Below are 19,167 nucleotides of genomic sequence, written 5' to 3'. Positions count from 1 at the left end.
ATCTTTGATTATTGCTCAAAGCGTGGCTTTATAAAGACCGCCCAAGCTCTGAGGGACGAAGCAGGGCTTGCCTCGGATGCCCAACCCCCGATAAATGCAAAACAAGGTCTATTATTCGAGTCAGTGCGCTCTTTGTGTCTCGCCTGGCGACACCGCTGATCGCGTGCATCAGATGGTGGAGTGTCTTCTGGGTATTGTTCTCCGCAAAGAGCAGTGGAGCAGGTTCAGAGGACGCAGTCCTTTACACCCAGGTATGTGTTCTCTCCCTCTCGGCGACGGACAGCCGTACGATGGTATCCCACAGCATCAAGCAGCACAGGCTGCCCAGCGACAATCGATCCCGCTCAGGCCAGCAACAGCCTCAGCAACCTCGCTACATGAACGGCACATCAAGGCCGCCAGGCGCACCGGGCCCAACTCCCATGCCAAACGGTGTGATCCCGAACGGTCTCCCAGCAGGCCCAGGATCAGTCATGCCCAACGGCACTCAACCGCACGTCAGTTTTGCGGGCATGCCACAGGTGAATGGCATCCCCGGCCCTTCAGGCATGGCGGGTGGACCGCCACCACAACCTCCCAACATGCACCAGCCGCACTTGATGCAGGGCCAGCGCCCGGGCGCCCCCCCGCAGCGCGCGCCAAACGGCGTCGCGCCCTTCGCCTCCCCCACAATGTCTCACTCCCCTCAAAATCTGGGCGCTGCAGGCCAGCAGCAGCAGCCCGCGAACCCGCCGCCGATGGCGCAGCTGGGCGTCCCTGGCGTCCCGCAAGTTCAGATGGCCCGCGGTGGCATGCTGCCCCCGAACGGTCCCCAGGGCCCGATGCTCCCCGCCCAGCAGACGCCGCAGATGAGCTTCCAGGGTCTTGCGCGGTCACCGAGCCAGCCGGGCTCGCCTGCTCCGAATACGATCGCGCGGAGCCCGTCCATGAACGCTGCCCGCCAGGCATCGGGCATGGCGGCGCAGGCCCTGGCGAATGAAGTGAACCAGGAGCTGAACCGGATCCCCGCTGCGGTTTTGAATCAGATCAAGGAGGAGGTGGGACTGGCTGACAAGGATTACCCGTCGCTGACAACGGAGGATAAGGTTGGTATTGTCGTCGTGGTGTGCGTGCGATTCTGAGGCTAATTCTCTCTGTCCATTAGCAACGCATGATAGCTGCGGCTAGGCAACGAGCGATGAGGCAAGGGCAACCAGGACGTCCTCCCCCATCGGGGCCAACGAACGCGACTGCGGGCCCCTCGACACCGTCGATGCAGCCACCAATGCAGCACCCGATGCAACAGCGTAATGCCCAGCCTTTGCAATCGACGCCTCAACAACAGCAGCAGCCGCAACGTGGTAACAAGCGAAGTAGCACTTCTCCTGGCCAAGAGGTATGTCTATTGATCATCGTGCTCTGCGCGTTGTTGATGTGCCTTCATTTCTTTTGCTACACTGCTACTCAGCCTGAACAACTACCCCGAAGCGACGCTTCGCCTCCTGACCGCAAGCGCGTCCGTCGATCGCCTGCGAACGGCGATCAGCCACAACCGCAGCCACCCCCGATGGCACCCATGGTACCATTCCCGCACCCATCGCAGCAAGGAGGGCCGGTAGGCCCACACCAGATGATTCCCGGAATGGTGGGTCGGCCAATGGGTGGCTTCCCGGGCCAGCCAGGGATGCCGAACACGTTGACGATGCCATTGGGCGCGACCATGAGCCCCGGGATGATGAACCATCCGATGACGCCACAGCAGGTGAGTGCGCTCGCGGTTCGTGGGGTGTGGCCTTCCAGACGATGCTGATACTCGGCTTAGGTGCAGCACGTGCAGCAGCTGCAGTACAGGCAGTCGATGCAAAACCTGCACAAGACCGGCATGCAACATTCGGGGATGGGCAACATGGTGCCGGGTGGCAACGCTGCCTCGCCGTCCGCGGGAGAGGGAGGGTTCATTTCGGACGGGCCGCAGTCGCGGCCAGGGACTGCACAGTTCTCTGGTGCGCCTGGTGCACCCGGTGCGAACAGCAGGATGGGCCCGAAGCCCTTGGGTATGATGCCACCGCCCTCACCAAGCCAGAACCCTAAACCCGGCCAGAAAGACGCCAGCGGCGCCAATGAGACGTCGGCACCAAACGGGCGCCTCGACTCGTCACCACAGACGGGTGCACCAGGACCAGGGCAGGGATCTGCGCCGGGTTCTGTGCCAAGCACCCATACGGGCCCGCCCACCCCGAACTCGTCTGGCAATATGACCGCCCCATCTCCCTCGGCGATGAACACGTCGACGCCGTCGATGAACGCGAACCACGCGCCGGCCCCCTCTACTACGGACTCGATCCTGGGGGGCCTGTTTCCGCCGGACTTCATGCCCCATAACGGCCTGGACGATTTCGATCCGTCGATCTTCCGACCTGACGGTGAACTCAACTTTGACCGGGACTTTGGAGACTGGTTCAATTCAGATAGCATCGGAGGGTTGGATCCCATGAAGTAGCCGCAGCGCGGGTATCTTCTTGAACACTGACTGTCGTGGGACTATGTGATCGTGATGCTCGTGTCGCTCGCTGCTCTCCTGGATTCTCCCCGGTCATGCTACCTCGCTCATGTTCTACGTCTGCGCTCTCTGCGTTTTACGTTCCGCGTGCACATATTTGGATGTCTTACTTGATTGCTGCTGCCCCTGTTGTATTTATCTATGACAAAAGCTATGGGCGTACGTGTGCGCCGTCGCCTCCGCTTAGATACTTAATCCTCCTTCGCTGTCGATTTAAGCTTCTTGTTAGTTTGTTACCCTTGCTTCCGCCTGTCCGTATAACCTGTCTCGTAGTCGTGTATTTTGGTACAGTACTTGTCTGGAAGGAATCGATATCGTCTCTGTCTCTACTTTGCTGCCGAAAAGTGTAAGGCTAACTGCAGGGGAGCCGGCTGCAGCGAGCGCTGGCTAAAGCTGCCTCGGTACGGAGATAGGATGCGCGAAGTCCAGGTGCATGACGCGATCCGCGGCGAGCACACTAATAGACTGATCACGGAGATCTGGCTAGCATCGTCGTCTATCGTGGACAGACAGACGCGTGCGCGGCGTCGGCAACGCTCAAGGTCTCGGAGCGGGTTGCACTTTGTGCGATCTCGACGATCAGATAGAGATTTAGACATTTTTGGGCTGCTGGTGTGATTGTGACCAATTGCCTACTAGCAGGAGTACAAGTTCGGACGATATTGATGTGAATCAACATCTCCGCGACGGTACTGCATCAGCAAAAATCCTGGCAGCCTGTGTGAGTGGCGGCGGTGGTGTTGATGCATATTCCACCACGAAAATATCCACCTGTTTTTTTGCAGCTCCCTCGACCTACAAGACGACGACAAAAATAACGTGGAGCTCGCTTTGTGTGCGGCCGTGCTACGATGCTCGTTCTACGATACTTGCCATATACAGCTAGGCACGTTAGCATGAGGCTCGCGCCGCCCAGATGTGGCGCCAAGTCTTGTTGAGCGCTGACAAGCGTGATAGAAGAGAGAGAAATGAGACCACCAACTGGCAAACACTGCAGGTTACTGAAATAAACATGCAGAACTAGCGTTGCAATATCGAGATTTGAGCTTCAACGATCACGATTACACATCATCTCAGTAGTAAGCTAGGTACGAGTGCCTGCGGCCCTTCTACGACCCATACGCGAGGGTGGGTGGTAAATTAGGAGGCTGGCACAAGTATGCAGAAGGCAGAAACATCAGGGACGTATGACCCACACGTACGTCGTGGATTTGAACTCGTTGGAATCGCTTTCGCAGTCCACTTACCTCGATAGTGGCTGCTACTCACTTCCACACTTACGACACGCCAACCAAAACATCACAGTACACGCACACCATCTATTCAACAGCAATCGTAAATTTAGCCAATAAAACCACAAAGAACAAGTAATATCGAAACAAGTTGGTATAGGACGAGACGGGGCCCGTCGGCAGAATTTTTGAATGCCCGCACGGAGCAAGCAGTACAGCTGCACTCTACACAGCGGAGCAAAAGGTAGAGGAGAGTGCGCACGTATAACGAGAGTTTCAAGCAAGCAAGAAATAACCCCCACCGCTGGCCGCGCAGCGGCGTCACTAGATCGTTCAGAAAGAAAGGGCACAATCAAACACGAGCACGGACTAGCGAGCTTGGTGTAGAAGCCCGCCACCCGACAGAAAATACGCAGAGAAACCAACAACCCCAAAGCAACCGAGAGAGAAGCTCGATCAACGAAGGTGGTAATATGAAGTGGTACAGTGTGACTTAGACAGTCTATCTCCTAGCTGTCACTGTTCACGTGTGGCATAGCGTGTCTTAAATGCCGCCGTAGGCGTCCTCCTCGTCATAGACCGTGTACGTGGTCCCCCGCTTCGAGAGGTCCGGCTGATCGCTGCCCGCTTCAACTGTGGGGCGCGGACGTACAGCAGTAGCGGCGTCGGGGAAGTGCGCCAGGGGCGGCGGAGCCGGGAAGCTGTGCAAGGCCAAGGGTGACGGGACCGGCGACGACGGGGCCTGGGGGAACTCGGCGGCAACGGGCGAGAACGGGCGCTGCTGGAATATCTCGGGTAACATGGGCGGGTTGGAAGTGATGCGCTCGCGCGAGGAGAAGACGGGTAGCGGCAGGGGGAGCGAGTCGCGGACCGACGCGTCATCGCCTGCGTGCTCAAACGCCTGCTCGTGCACCGAAGGATCAGAGAAGGGCGATGGTCCAGAGTTGCGCTCTTCCTCGGAGACGGCGGCAGCAGCGGGAACAGGCATCTCTGCAGCAGCAGGGCTAAGATAACTCTCTTCCTGAGGGACGGCGGTGATAGCGGGAAGAGGCGGGCTAACAGGACGCTCTTTCTCAGGGATGGGCGGCAACTCGGACTCGTTCAGAGCCTCCTCGGCAATCGCAGCGGCAGCGGGCGACGGGAACGGCAGAGGAGGAGCCGTATTGAGGCGGCGCGAAATCTCAACGTACTGAGCAGCCTGGAACGGGGTGACGCTGGAGCGCTCGAGGTCCACATAGTGCGCATCGTTCGGCGTGCCATTCAACGTCCCAGCGGAGTGAGGCTGACGGGACAGATACTGCGCTGCTCCATTAGACAGCGGAAGGTCGACGGACGGTGCGCCTTGACCAGGGAACCCAGGGCTGTACGGACCAGCAGACACCGGCTGACCGAACTGGTCGAGGAATGGATTCCCAGAATTCGGCGTCTGCGGGATGCTTTGCACAGGACCCGTCGAGTCATGCTGAGCCGGAGCGAATGACGGCTGCGCGGGGAACCCATTGTAGTACGCGCCGCGACCTGCTAACGACGGGGGTGCATAAGCCATCATTTGCTCGTTCATCATCGACGGCGGAGGCATGTTGTAATTCGTGTTGTCCCTGCGATTCAAGGATGGAGCCCGAGAGATGTCCCCGTCATCAGGAAGTATCATGGACTGGCGCTTGAAGGCCATCGCGTTGAAGTCTTCGATGGGTTCATCTTCCGAACGATTAGAGCGACGCTGCGATGGAACACGTTAGCAGTGCCCCGAAATCGCACCCCAGTATACTCACCCAGAAGTAGTAGACCGCGAACAGGATACCAGCCACGCCGATGATTCCAGCGACGACACCGCCAACGACCGCACCAGTGCTCACTCCCGAAGAATGGGAAGACGACGAACTAGCGCTCGGAGAAGCAGCGTTGCTCGCAAGAGAGAGAGGCGCAGTCTCCGTCGCGAAGACGGTGCTCCGCCCAGTTGGAGTAGCGGTGGCAAGCTGAGCGTTGCGTTAGTCCGCGTGACCGAGTAAGCAAACAGCAACTTACCGAAGTTGCAGCAGCGTTAGTAGCTACGTTGCGGGTAGAACTGCTGCCGTTCGTCTGGGAGGCCGGTGATGAAGAAGAGGACGAAACCGACGACAAGCTCGAGACAGACGAGGCTGAAGGCGCAGCCGAGGACGCAGGCGACGACGAAGACGACAAGGAGGACGACAAAGATGAGGAAGCCGAAGCTGACGGAGTCTCAGACGGAGAACTGGATTGAGGAGTGCTCGATGAGGTTGGCGAAGAAGTGGGCGCGCTCGAAGTGGGCGCAGAAGACGTAGGTGACGCTAGGGGAAAAAATTGAATGTGAATACGAGGCGAATGCTGGAAAGTTTGGAACTCACAAGAGGCGGTCTGCGAGGGATGACCACCAATAGTAGGACCCATGATGGTGGGCTCCTGGATGATGGTGGGGGCGGGCCCACCGCTGGCGGACCTGGGTACGACGCGGCGATGCATGCGCTGCCGCAGGTTGAGATGGTTGGACATGTTGCTGAAATGACAGGTGTATTGAAGGAGAGAGGTCTGAAAAGAACGTGAGGTCTTCCTGAAGGAAGCTGGACACCGCTGTCGACGACGACGACTACGACGACGCGTTGGACGATGTGGAGGAAGTCAAGTCCGATGTCACCCATTTCTTCCCGACAAGGTAAATGTTACAAAAATATTTCTGTCTAGACAGTTATCTACGGCGGAGTTATGCCGCTGACTTTACTTACACTCGTTTGTCGCGGACATAATGCTACGCCCCTTCTTTCCTCTTAATTTTAGTCTCTCCTTCTTCGGTGGTTTCGAATGTACACAGTCTGTGTCCTGGTCCATGAGTGAATCATCCCGATAGTCGCAGCAAATCAATATTTTTTGAAGGGTGTATCCCATATTTAGGGTTTGAGCCCTGTTCCTGGCAATAATATTCGTTGTTGTAACCCATAGCCCGCGATAACTATTACATGATATCCGGTTGTTGCCTGCGAAATTCCCTGCCAGGAACTGCCCCATCATCTGTCACCCCTTCTGCGTCTTCGACGATCCTATCTCACGTATTCTCGGGGAGACAACTGCCCAAAATACGCCGAGGGCCATGTGGACTGAATGTAGACTCAGGCAACAGCCTGAAGCATCGGGTTGTCATGGACATGGGGGACGTCGCCTTTCAGCAGGCTGCGTTCATCCTGCTTACGAGCATTCCTCTCCGCTCGACTGCCGATGCGCTGTGTCTTTCTCCACCCCGCGGCTAGCCCATCATGCGGCTTGAACCTCTAGGAGTCAGACATCAGTGCTGGCTATGCGTTTCTATGGGTCTCTGCTGGCTTCACTTGGTGTATGCGCAGGTCAATGTTACTTTGCAATCTACGAATCCGGACATCATCTACAATCCCCCAGCATGTGACGGTACGACTGCTTCAGTATCTTGCTCTAACAGTTCGTGGTGAGTAGGCAACATCTATATTACTACTCCCGGTGTGCAACTGAACATCTGATATTCAGGCGAATTATTCCGTCATCAGATGGTCCTGACAGTGTAGTGACATCTACAAACGGACCGAAAATTGGCGGTTTCATACCCCAGCTTTTCATGACGTTCACAGGTAGGACAGAGGTCGGAAATAAAATTCTGCTACCACTTACGCGGGCTTACAGGTCTGGCTCTGTATATACGCACCTCGTCGCTATCGAACGCAACTGCAAACATCACGCTCTTCACCGAGGATCCCGTAATCTCAATCACGACAGAAGTAGACTCAGCTGTAGGACTCATAGTCGCCGTCGATCTGCAACCGGACAAGGCTACTACTTTGGCGATTACCTTCGTACCCTCCAGTAATGCTACACGATTGGATATCTCATCCTTCACGATCACTATACCCACTAACGAGTAAGCCTTTATATTCATCGCCGATCACCATGTAAGATGATGTCTTGTATCATCTCTTGAAGTACGTCGCCATTCCCGTCTACCACCCTGCCAATATCCAGTTCGTTACCAACCTTCTCACCACTTCCGTCGCCGACTCCTACAACAGGGTCGAACAGAGTTTCGCAGTCAACTGGGGACATTGTAGCAGAGGTACTCGGAGCAGTCTTGGGTGTGGTTTTAGGCGCGTCAGGAGCTTTCGCATTCCGTTACTACCGGAGGCGGCGACGGCAGGAGGCTGAAACTCTCAGCGCTCAAGGTTGACGAGGCCAGAAGATGAGACAAGAGCGTGCACTCTCTTCACATGTGCCCCATTAGCGTGCCGCTACACAACATATATCTGCGCAACACTCGTCACATAATATACAGCATGCATGTACAGCGTCAATGCTACTGACCCTCCCAGAAGGTAGTCCACGGTACCATACGTCTAGGCTCGAGATCCGTCGCGCCACGGAGGATGTCCTGGCCCTGTATCAGCCTGAGCTCGCGCCCGCGCATCCGCCTGATCTTGCGGTCGGGCTCGCGGGCATCCAGCTCGTCGTCCGTGGGTAGCCGCTCGTCCTCGGGTAAGTGCTGCGCATGCTCGTCCGTGAGCATCAGTATTGCATGCGTCTTTGTCAGTGCCCGTGACACCGCGTGCGACAGCGGCGTCTCCGCACCTGCGGGCGCTGCGTCAGGGTGGAAGTGCGCAAGCACGAGGGCGGAGAAAAGGTCGCCCACGCCAGAGAAGTAGCCCGGAAGGCAGGGTATGCACTGGACGTGTGCAGACAACATCCTCTCCCGTCCCGCTCCACCTTCCCCTCCGGAATTGGCGGGGGAGGAGGACGAGGAGATGCAGAGCAGGAAGTCGATATCCGTGTGTTGAGACGAAGGTCGTATCTGAGCTGGGAGGAGGTCGTCGAGCCACGCACGAAGCGGGATAGAGCTGATCACGACATTCGGGACGCGGTATTCGTCATGTAGAATCTTCATCGCGCGCCGCAACGACGCTGAGTCCGTCATTTTAATATCTGTGAGAACTCTGGGGAACACACAAAACATTGAGTGAGCTGAGAAGGAGGGTTTGGCGACTTACTCTACTTCAAACCAATTAGGTGTGATGATTGTAGCGTATGGCAATGCTGCCCGGTAGATGGGTATGACATCAGGCGCAACATATAATCTGCCCGCATCGCCCAGGACAGCTAAGGGGTAAGATGTTGAGATCGTCAAATAGGGAGATGCCTCAGTACAGACGTACGATCTAGTAGGTATATGAGCTCAGGGTTACGTTGCTTAAGCTTCAAGGCGATTTCCTTCACAGCCGCTAAAGCTTCCGCTCCGGGGATGTAACCTGCGAAAGTTCAGCACACGACCACGACGCGTTCGAGATAAGGAATCTGGACCTGTGAGAAGTCTATCCGGGAACAACAGCCCATTGTCTTCCATGATCTGGAATATTCCTGCCAGCTCAGATGCGCTCGCTCTCGAACCGCCAAAGCGGCCATATCCTGTCCAAGAGATCAGCTTCAAACTCCAAAGACCGTGAACAGTACACAGAACCTACCGGAGTGGTTGGAAAAATTCACGGTATTCACCACCTGTCCGAACTGTCGTCAACACACGCAATCGAGCGGAAATTCACAATACGCACATCGACGTCATATCCCAAGCACTGTAGAGGGAACACCGCCGCCTTGCCCCCCACGTACCCGAACGCGACGTGCGACTGGACGCTTAGCACTCTCTCTGTCTTCGGCACATGTTTGGACATTTGTGCGTTGTGTGAGACCCCCCTCTGCGTAATATGACTCCGACCAGGTGAATACAGTTGACTCGAATCTCCGGGTCATCGCAGCTGTGGGATTGGAAGATAATATTAAGTGATAGGCATTGCGGGCGACTATCGATTGAAAAACTTGCAGTTAAGTTATCGACTTGCTATCGCTGAAATTATTATATGTCCCAAATAAAATTTTATCTATATTATTACAGAACATAAAGGGTGTATCGCCAAATGTCGTGTTCAAAGCAGGCACAATACATCGGGAATTTCTATGTTGGATCACAATTCGATTTTCAGCCTTCGTCCATGGCTTCCACACCTGCGTCCTTCCACCAGGAGACTGGTCCCAAGCCCTGTTCTGCAATCGAACACTTCGGTCAAGTTAGTATTGGTTTACAGAGCGGACGGACTGGACAACACACAGTAATGGTGTACGGTGGCCGCCGCATCTCACGAGCTTGCTGGACGCCCTCGGTCGCCTTGGGCGGGCCGGGCTCGTCATCATAAAACTCGTCGGCCTCGACGCGCACGCGCAGGACGTCGCCGGCGTCAATGTACATGCGCTCGGCGACGGGGGAGTCGAGCAGCTCGTGGATGGATGTCGTCTCAGAGCCCGCGAGCCAGAAGTGTGAGCGCTCGTTTGGGTCGCTGGCGGACAGAGGACACCGGTGTGAGTGGAAGGAGGACAGTGCGATACGATGGGTGATGAGACGTACAAAGCCGACGGCTCTGGGAGGTATATGAGGGGAATATACATGTCGTCAAAAAATCCTACAGTTACTTCGCAGCTGGAGTGTCAGATGAAGTGTAGCATGATGTAGTAACACATACACCGTATGCCGTCCTCGTCAGACGACTTGACCTTTGCGAGGATGACTTCGGACAGGAACGGTCGAAATACCACCAAACGGAAAATAACTGCAACGGCTCCATTGAACGCGTTGCGGAACATTTACAGATGCATGATGCGCACCTTTATACCACAGAAAGCCATCGCCATACCGGATTTTCCCCTCTCCTACTTCGGAGAGGTCAAACACGCATACGCACAGGCCGACATCGTGCAAGACGCGATTCGCGTACTTTTTGTTCAGCTCGTTCGTCAACGCCTGCTCTGGCGGCACGCCGAAGTTGGATGGGTGGACTGCGACGGTGTCCTGCGCATGGCGTGAGCTTTGGTGCGATCCGGGAGTTTCTGTAATACCTTGATGATGGAAAGTACGAACATTCCTAACTTACAGGTGCCAATTAGTAACGTTCTCTCTGGTTACTTCTTTGTGATTGTTTGCAGTATGTCACCTAGGAGAGCAGTAGCCATGGAAGGCATTCGATGAAGGGATCTGAGTGTAGTGACATTGAGCGTCTATCTAATCTTATCTAGAACTAAAACTTTGTGCTTGTGCCGTGGTCACGTAGGACTCCTCTGCCAGCGACTCCCCTGGTCCGGCTACTGAATCTGAGTCTTCACGGACGACGACGACGCCTCAGGGCCCAGGAAAACACGAAATGGCAGACACCCCGCCACAGGCCGTCGCCAGCGCAAGCTGGCTTCCCGCGAAGTCATGGCAGCACTTCGTTGCAGGCGGGTGAGTGTCTCTTCTCGTACACTGGTGCGTAAACTCACGAACCGTGTGCATCATGTTGTGCTTGTTCTCGATGAAAGACTGGGGGGAATGTGTGGCGCGATTGTGACGAGCCCGTTTGACGTTGTGAAGACGCGATTGCAATCGAGTCTCTTCAGGGAGAAACACACGACACTGGGGCTCGCCGGTAACGGTGTAGTCGTCGTGCCACGACGTACAAATATTCTATGGCATTTTGTGGAGACTGGACACATCCTGAAGTGCGTACGAGACATATTGGAAGCTCGACTGTGTCTGACAACACATATGAACGACCCTCAGGGACATCGCCCGAGATGAGTCTCCAAGGGCACTCTTCAGGGGTCTCGGGCCTACTCTGGTCGGGGTGATCCCAGCACGGTCTATCAATTTCTTCACCTACGGCAACGGCAAGCAGATTATCGCGAAGCAATTTAATCACGGGCAGGAGAATAGCTGGGTTCACCTAAGTGCCGCTGCGTGTGCGGGCATCGTGACAGGAACATTGACAAATCCGATATGGGTCGTCAAAACTCGTCTGCAGCTCGAGCGGCACGACAGTCACACGAAGCTAGCGCGCCCGACGTCGTGGGGCATCATCAAGAAGATCATGCGGGAGGAAGGTGTCCGTGGATTCTACAAGGGTCTCAGTGCTAGCTACCTAGGCGTCACGGAGGGCACGATACAATGGACGTTGTATGAGCGATTGAAGCGACTTACTGCGAACACAGAGGGTAAGGGCGGCGTCCTGGAGTGGTTAGGCATGCTTGGGAGCGCAGGAACGGCCAAATGCGTGGCGAGTCTGATTACATATCCACATGAGGTGCGTTTCTGTACCGAACATTGTTTCATGGACGATAGTGATTGCCCTCTCACAGGTCGTCCGCACGCGTCTCCGGCAACCACTCATGGATGGAAAGGTGAAGTACACAGGACTTATCCAGACTTTCCGGGTAGTCATCGCAGAGGAGGGCGCGCGCTCGCTTTATGGCGGTCTCAGTGCGCATCTCATGCGAGTAATTCCGAACGCCGCGGTCATGTACTCTATCTATGAAGCCGTCCTCCGCTGGGCATGACACCGCCGTGCGGCCCGTTTGTTCGTTGCCATGTTATGCTGAGCTGTTATGTATACCTGTACATTCGTATAATGCTCTCACCCCGCTCTATATAGACACCCCGCACGGCTCTGTCCATCCCCAACCCACTGCTCGAAAAGTAATGGTTACACTGGTTACACGCGAGGGCCTTGCATACATTAGTAATCTCCGTTGTATATCCAATAGCTAGACCCGCTCTATGCTCATGATATGGATACCATGAGCTGGCGAGACGATATCGCACGCACAATGTACACATCCCGAGTTACTTTCTTCCGTGGCAATCGTACAGCAATCGTCATTATACCGGTATGTTAATACATCGTGAGCGCACCGCTATTAGTTTTCGCCGCGCCCGAGTTTGTCGAGCGAGCGAATGCCCTGCTCGAACCACTCCTCGCGCGATATCCAGAATTCCTCGCGGTTCTTCATGATATCCGCAAGCACTGCGCCGCCGAGGAATACCATATGTTTGCGGCGTGGTGGGTCCTCAATCCTTATCTTAAATTTCTGTAAAGGTTGTCAGACGAGTAAGGGCGAGTAAACAAGCAAGCTGGCGCGTACGTTCAGCCGCGTCGGATCACCATGGAGTACCCGTGTGAGGTAGAGCTGCTTCATCTCCTTCTCTAACCGACTGGGCAGCCCGGGGTACATGCTGGATCCGCCGGAAAGCACAATGTGCTTGTACAGCTCCGCGCGGATATCGACCGCTGCAGCCTGGATGGTCTCGAAAAGCATTTCTGCTATTCCTGGCTGCTCGACATCGACAAGGTGCGGTTGGAACATGCATTCCGGCGCTTCAAACCGCTCTGAGCCGATCTTGATCACTCTGCCATCTGGAAGCTGGACAAGCATGAGGAGGAAGTTGCGTGCGAACACCTGGAATCAGACTCACTGTGTAGGTCTCCACCAACACTGTCGTCTCTTCTGATAGTCGCGTGTCCAGCTCGAGGTCATAGCTGTGGTGGATCAGTAAAGTATGATGCATGTGGACGACGGGACTCACCTGACGTAGCATAGCTTCTCCTTGATCTCACGTACAGTCTCAAAGTCGGCTGTCCGGTTGAACGCGTATCCGCGCATGAGTAGCAGCTTGATGAGGTAGCGCGTCACGTCACGGCCGGCGATGTCCAGACGTCGGGTCAGATGTGGAAGGGCAAAGCCATCGTAGACGGGTACGATGTGTGTGACGCCGTCCCCAGAGTCAACCACCACGCCCGTCGTCAGACCTGCGGTGTTGCTCAGCGGGCCTGAAATGATTGCGGCTCATAAAGTATGCACCTTGCGCGTACAATGTCAACACGGCTTGTATGGCAACATACACGCCACCGAAGCCATACTCCTCGAACATGACCTGGCACATGCGCTGCCGGTTCGCCTTGGGGTTCATTGGGGGCTCAGTGAGCAGCACTTTGCGCCCCTGTGTATTGACGTGGAGCTTCTCGTCGAAGGTGTAGTCCCAGAGTATCTTCATGTCCTCCCAGTTGCGCACGATGCCGTGCTCCATCGGCTGGGTGACTTGCAAATAGTTGCGGTTTTCCGCCGCCTCGTCGCCGACCATGATATCCTTGATCACTGCAGACCCTACACGCTCTTCCGCGCGCAGGATGGGTCGACCGACGATAGAGGGGAATACTGTACGCAGAATATCTAGTCAAGAACTGAGGAATCAGAGTAGAGCGTACCATGTTCAGGGAAATTGGAGCCTGCGTAACCTACTTTCACGAACTACGGGTAGGTGAGCGATCCTTGCGAATTTCTGGGGAGAATGGTAAATATAAACATACGCCGGTTCCATTGTCGACGACGAGCGGAAGAGATGGATCCATGGAGTGTTGTGGAGAAATATGAGAACTGCTGCGACGGGCGGCAGAGGAAATAGAGGTCACGGGTGGAAGGCCACCTCTTGCTCGTCGACGACGACGTTCTCCAATTTCATGTCGACATTAGCTTGATTCTCTAGTATTGATAATCAGACCAACCACACTCGAGAGGCGAGCTATTCACAGTATATTATCCTCAACATGGCCCGCGGCGTTGCATCTCCCGCTCCCGCTCCTCTACCCAAGGTCTCCTTCGTCAAAGTGCAGGATGATACGACCAACCAGCCAACAGGAGTCCACGACCAACAGGCAAGGTCTTACGGCTGTGAGTGGTGCACTGTTGCTTCATGAAATTGTGTCGTTGAAGATGCGCAGACAACGATTTCTCCGACTTTCGGAGACCCGAACATTACATTCGGTACATCGGTAGGTTCTCTCCTTCTGTGCCAAGTTACTGCAGTGACGGATTAAACTACAGAACCACTGGAGAGTGAACTGGCTGTGCAAGTGGAGTACGACATGGACGAGCAAGGTGAAATCAACTGCTAGTCTTCCATGTCTTTGGCCTTATGGCCTTACGCTCGCGCACAGATCAGGAGTGGCTGGATGCTATAAATGCCGAGCGGAAGAAGGAACAGATGGACAAGGTATCTTACGAGATCTTTGAGATTGTTATGGACCGCTTGGAGAAGGAATGGTTTGACCTGGTATGCAACCTCTATCGGCACATCAGCATCATGACCAATCTGGCGAAGCACCCCACAGACCAAGAACATACCCAAGCCAGATCTCGCTCTACCCTCGGAAGACTCGACGTGTGCCATATGCGATGACTCGGAAGGAGAGAACACTAACGCTATCGTGTTTTGTGATGGCTGCAACCTCGCCGTGCATCAAGGTATGGTATATAATCACAAGTATATGATGTTGTTGAGCTTTTTCCCAGATTGCTATGGTGTACCATACATTCCTGAAGGCCAGTGGCTTTGTCGGAAGTGTACCGTCTCTCCGGAGAACCCAGTGGTTCGTGAAATGGTCACTCTTCGTATTTCTCCTCATAATGGATCGCATAGTCATGCATCCTATGTCCAAATGAAGGGGGTGCTTTCAAACAAACTGTTCATGGAGACTGGGTGCACCTTCTCTGCGCAATTTGGGTACCCGAAACTCGTGTTGCCAACGACGTCTTCATGGAGCCCATCACAGGTGTGGATAGAATCTCCAAGCAGCGGTGGAGACTGGTAAGTTACCCGCCTTGTCCCATGTATCACACCCGTTCATTTCTCGTAGAAATGCTCCGTCTGCGATATCCGCCAAGGAGCTTGCATTCAGTGCACAAAGTCCTCATGTTTCCTCGCCTTTCACGCCACTTGCGCCCGTAAAGAGAAGCTCTTGATGCCGATGAAGTCCTCGCAAGGATCGGAAGCGCCAGCCCTCGCCTGCTACTGCGAGAAGCATCTGCCTGTATGTATTTCCGTTACGCGCAAACTAGTCCGAGACTCAACTTTCTCCAGAAGGAGCAGCAGGAGGCTCGCGCTGCCGCCCTCGCAGCAGAGCATTCGGACGATCACGCTTACGATGGACGTCCGCCGAGTCCCAAGTCGTCCAAGACAGCACGGGCGTATGCCAAAACGTACACGCCCGGTCCGCCCCTTGTCCCGCACGTTATCGTCGAGCGCATTCTGCAGTACATTGGTAAGGTGGTTCTCCGACACAAGCGTGAATTCGTGCTGCTCGTATGTAAATTTTGGAGCCTTAAGCGTGAAGCTCGTCGCGGCGCGGCGTTCTTGAAGCGGCTGCACCTCGAGCCGTGGACCGCGTCTTCGGGAGGGAAGCAGCAGACGGACGAGGAAAAACTTACGAAACTCGAGGTGCGCTTCGCTGTGGAACTTTGCTAATTGCATGCGTTGCTGATGTTTTTCCTTTAGTTCATGAAGCGTCTTAGGCGAGATCTTGACAGCATACGCACGCTAACAGAGCTCAGTCGGAAGCGTGAGAGTCGAAAGCGCGACCAAGCTGAGACCATCCAGGATGTTTTCTCTCGCTTCCTGTTCTCGAATGAGCCTCCGCTGAGGATGGCGTTCGAGAGAATCATGGGGTGAGTTGAGTTTGTCCTACTCTGGAGTCATCTAGCTCACCGAAAGTCGTGAAGATTTGACCGTCAGGATTACTTTAAGAATCCCGTGTCTAAAATTGATGTGCCCGATTATTTTGACATAATCAATCACCCGATGTGCTGGACCGTCATCGATCGTAAGCTCGATCGGCACGAGTACTGGGACCTCCAGGATTTCAAGGTACACAGCTCTGTGTTCCTTCTGTACAGCTGACTAACGGAAATAATATCTGTAGCACGATGTGAACCTCGTTCTCAATAATGCGATGACTTACAATAAACAAGGAACTCCTTTTTTCAAAGCTGCTCAGAGGATCAAGACATCCATTGAACCTATCTTGGCCGAACTCGACAAAATTGCATCTCGAGAAGCTGGATACTTTGACGAGGCCACATCTCCATTAGTGGCAGCACCATCTGATTCAAAGCTCACTATCGGTGACCTCGAACCTCCACTCTACCTGCTTGATCTGCTCGTCACCGAGGATGTCATTAAAGACCAAACCAGCCTCATTATCGGGAAAGAGCCGCTAGTGTCGTTGTTCAGCTACGAGCTCCCACAGTTCCGTCCGCCACCCCCACCACCTCTTCCCAAGCCGAAGCGTAACCGCAGGGCCGACCGCGAACGTAAGCGCCGTGAGCGCGAGGCGCAGGCGCAGGGCCTCGACGCGTCGCCCGGCTTTCGCGCACCCCGAACACGCCGCGCCGTTGCTGCAGCTGCAGCATTCGAGGCTGAGGTGGCCGGTAGCATCCAGGCTGGCCCGTCTGACGCCAGCGAGGATGCAACTACGGAGAGCGTGTCAGCTGGCAGTCCTAGGAAGAGGGCGAAACGTACTCCCGCATCAACTCCCGCGCAGGAGCCCCAGGTGGTACAGGATGTGGACAACCAGCAGTCATTCAGAATGTTCGATAACGGGTGGATCTTTCCGCCTGACCAGCGCCGCGGAGGAAGAGCGCCCATTGAACGGTACCCGCTCCCTCCTCCCAGGAAGAAGCTGCCAAAGACATGTAAGGATTGTTGCGCTTTCTTGTTAGCCGTAGCTGACGATGTCTATTTCTCGTTATGTGTTAGCTCGCGACAAGTCCCAATTGTCTACTTTCAGCACATCAGCTGCTGAGAATGAGACCTTGCACGCTACTACGCTCCTAGAGAACGCTCCTGAATTAGCCTCAGCCGTGCCTGCTCCAGAGGCGACAAGCGAGCCCATGGAGGTTGATCAGACGGCTGTGGAGGTTGACCAAGTGGCTCCGGAGACAGAGCCAGAGAACATGGACGTGGACAAGCCCGACGAGCGCATACCTGTTCCCAAGCCTGTTATCACTGAGGAGTTAGACACTCCAGGTATCCGGCGGAAGAAGAACATGCAACGTAGGGCTGAGAGACTTGCGGAAGCCGAAGCTGCTGTTACTGCTACTACCACCCCCTCTTTAGAAGCCGAAACTGCAGCTACGTCGACCCTTGTACCACCAGTGGCAGGACCTTCAGAGCCCATCATTACCGTGATAGATTCTCCAGTTGTCACGCGGAAGAAACTTGTGCGCCGCAAGGCAGAAAATCGTGGTGCAACTGCCGCCGCCGAAGCTGATGCTGCCCCAGCTACTGAGTCTCCCGGTCCCTCCGCCACCGCCGGACCTATAATCATCGAGGTATTAGATTCACCGACTATCCGGCGGGAGAGACATATGCGACGCAAGGCGGAGAAGCTTGCTGCTGAGACTGCCATTGCGGCCGCCGCTGCCACCCCCCAAAGAGCTGTGGCTGATTCAGCCGTTGAGGCGCCAACGTCAGGTCCGTCGACTATTACCGAGCGCATCATTATTGAGGAACTAGACACGCCAATGACCCGGCGGAAAAAGAACATGCGGCGTAAGGCGGAGAGGTTTGCTGCTGCAACTGAAGCCGCTGCCAAAGCTGAAGCCAGGGCTCTAGTCGAAGCTCAAGCATCGCCGACCGCTGCTCTGGCAGAAATTGAGGCTTCCACCACTGCGATTACTTCGGCATGGGAACCTGCAGCAGCAGAATCCGAGGCTGAAGAGGAAGAAGAGCTAGACTCGGACTCGGATTTGACCTCCCTCGGCGATTCGACTGATGATGAGGTGATAACCGAGCAGCCAGCAGCAAACAGATCCCCAGCTTCGCCGCGGCGAAAGCAGCCAGCTCAAGTACATTCAGCAGGTCCTACTACAAGACGGGCATCACGTTTGCAAAACGCGCCTCCAGTTGAGGCTGGCGCTGTCGTTCTCGGCGACGGGGAGTATCTCGAGGGTGGGACGCTTGGTAGGTACATTGTTCGTGATACTCGTCATGTCTTTCTGAATGTTGTTGCACACGCAGTATGGGCAAAAGCGAGTAAGTGGGCAAAACGACGATTGACGTCAGTCTATGTCCTGAGATTGTGGATTCTGCAGAGTCTTTCCCATGGTGGCCAGCTGTGGTGTTTGAGGAGGATGATCCATCAATACCGAAATATGTCCTCGACCTGAAGGATGAATCCTCGCAGAATGAAGACAAACAATTACATGTTATTCGGTTCTACGACTCTGGCAACACCTGGTGAGCGCATTTATTGTCCATGTGAACGATGTAGTTGATACTGCCTATAGGCAATGGGTTCGTTTACCTCAACTGAGGATGCTCGGAGAGGACACGAGTGAGTTTCGTTTGTCTGTTGGATCGGCCCGATCGCGCTGACCACCTCGGAGGTCTGGATGACGACATGTTAGCGAAGACTTCGAGAAGGCAGAAGTGGAAAAACCAGAATGTCAGGGGAGAGTGCAGAAAGGCATACAGGTAAATTCGTCCTCTCCACGTCGTCCAGACGGTTACTGAAGATTTTCTTGGATAGAGACGCAATGGCGGAAAGAGAGGCTGAGGGTGACGAGACTGAGGCTGGCTCCAAAGAAGCGGCAATTGCACCCGATGGAATGGGCAGTCATCAAACGGAGTCCGCGACTGCAGTTAACAACCCCGCAGTCCCCGATAGCCCGATGCTGGAGGTTGAGAGCTGAGTATTGACGCCGATTTTTCCTATGCTGGTATCACTGTACAGTATT

General features: G+C 54.9%; 8 protein-coding genes across 8 annotated transcripts; 4 read left to right on the top strand and 4 right to left on the bottom strand.

The window, feature by feature from the left end:
* Positions 1–94: 94 nt before the first annotated feature.
* Positions 95–2,479, top strand: SCP_1601170 (predicted protein; the record flags this gene model as incomplete). Its single annotated transcript, XM_027764567.1, has 6 exons — positions 95–119; positions 173–251; positions 305–1,085; positions 1,145–1,375; positions 1,448–1,741; positions 1,802–2,479. 6 exons carry the CDS (start codon positions 95–97, stop codon positions 2,477–2,479), a joined length of 2,088 nt encoding a protein of 695 aa, XP_027620368.1.
* A 1,836-nt stretch (positions 2,480–4,315) lies between these two features.
* On the bottom strand, positions 4,316–6,282 carry SCP_1601160 (hypothetical protein; the record flags this gene model as incomplete). The annotated part of the gene is made up of 4 exons (XM_027764566.1): positions 4,316–5,491; positions 5,544–5,747; positions 5,797–6,080; positions 6,138–6,282. 4 exons carry the CDS (start codon positions 6,280–6,282, stop codon positions 4,316–4,318), a joined length of 1,809 nt encoding a protein of 602 aa, XP_027620367.1.
* A 755-nt stretch (positions 6,283–7,037) lies between these two features.
* SCP_1601150 (hypothetical protein) lies at positions 7,038–7,972 on the top strand (the record flags this gene model as incomplete). The annotated part of the gene is made up of 4 exons (XM_027764565.1): positions 7,038–7,222; positions 7,282–7,382; positions 7,435–7,669; positions 7,732–7,972. The coding sequence occupies 4 exons, from the start codon at positions 7,038–7,040 to the stop codon at positions 7,970–7,972; spliced, it is 762 nt and encodes a 253-aa protein (XP_027620366.1).
* A 50-nt stretch (positions 7,973–8,022) lies between these two features.
* Positions 8,023–9,464, bottom strand: SCP_1601140 (Putative pyridoxal kinase; the record flags this gene model as incomplete). Its single annotated transcript, XM_027764564.1, has 7 exons — positions 8,023–8,048; positions 8,107–8,732; positions 8,787–8,895; positions 8,952–9,044; positions 9,097–9,201; positions 9,258–9,291; positions 9,345–9,464. 7 exons carry the CDS (start codon positions 9,462–9,464, stop codon positions 8,023–8,025), a joined length of 1,113 nt encoding a protein of 370 aa, XP_027620365.1.
* Positions 9,465–9,769: 305 nt separating this feature from the next.
* On the bottom strand, positions 9,770–10,704 carry SCP_1601130 (DNA-directed RNA polymerase III subunit rpc8; the record flags this gene model as incomplete). Its single annotated transcript, XM_027764563.1, has 6 exons — positions 9,770–9,847; positions 9,899–10,124; positions 10,193–10,256; positions 10,308–10,394; positions 10,450–10,633; positions 10,681–10,704. The coding sequence occupies 6 exons, from the start codon at positions 10,702–10,704 to the stop codon at positions 9,770–9,772; spliced, it is 663 nt and encodes a 220-aa protein (XP_027620364.1).
* A 278-nt stretch (positions 10,705–10,982) lies between these two features.
* On the top strand, positions 10,983–12,153 carry SCP_1601120 (Uncharacterized mitochondrial carrier; the record flags this gene model as incomplete). The annotated part of the gene is made up of 4 exons (XM_027764562.1): positions 10,983–11,062; positions 11,140–11,319; positions 11,381–11,900; positions 11,956–12,153. The coding sequence occupies 4 exons, from the start codon at positions 10,983–10,985 to the stop codon at positions 12,151–12,153; spliced, it is 978 nt and encodes a 325-aa protein (XP_027620363.1).
* A 360-nt stretch (positions 12,154–12,513) lies between these two features.
* Positions 12,514–14,003, bottom strand: SCP_1601110 (Actin-related protein; the record flags this gene model as incomplete). Its single annotated transcript, XM_027764561.1, has 7 exons — positions 12,514–12,684; positions 12,739–13,017; positions 13,070–13,133; positions 13,181–13,403; positions 13,456–13,809; positions 13,860–13,902; positions 13,962–14,003. The coding sequence occupies 7 exons, from the start codon at positions 14,001–14,003 to the stop codon at positions 12,514–12,516; spliced, it is 1,176 nt and encodes a 391-aa protein (XP_027620362.1).
* Positions 14,004–14,198: 195 nt separating this feature from the next.
* SCP_1601100 (hypothetical protein) lies at positions 14,199–19,122 on the top strand (the record flags this gene model as incomplete). Its single annotated transcript, XM_027764560.1, has 18 exons — positions 14,199–14,322; positions 14,373–14,423; positions 14,476–14,529; positions 14,589–14,704; positions 14,763–14,895; positions 14,944–15,020; positions 15,071–15,238; positions 15,288–15,461; positions 15,512–15,868; positions 15,926–16,095; positions 16,150–16,294; positions 16,350–17,121; positions 17,186–18,391; positions 18,449–18,463; positions 18,523–18,667; positions 18,718–18,764; positions 18,817–18,904; positions 18,960–19,122. 18 exons carry the CDS (start codon positions 14,199–14,201, stop codon positions 19,120–19,122), a joined length of 4,005 nt encoding a protein of 1,334 aa, XP_027620361.1.
* Positions 19,123–19,167: the final 45 nt, after the last annotated feature.

Source organism: Sparassis crispa (assembly GCF_003851025.1).
Source record: "Sparassis crispa DNA, contig_000015F, whole genome shotgun sequence".
In the NCBI taxonomy this organism is placed as follows: domain Eukaryota; kingdom Fungi; phylum Basidiomycota; class Agaricomycetes; order Polyporales; family Sparassidaceae; genus Sparassis; species Sparassis crispa.
Note: the sequence above shows the minus strand (reverse complement) of the source record. Positions and strands in the feature narration are given on the sequence as shown.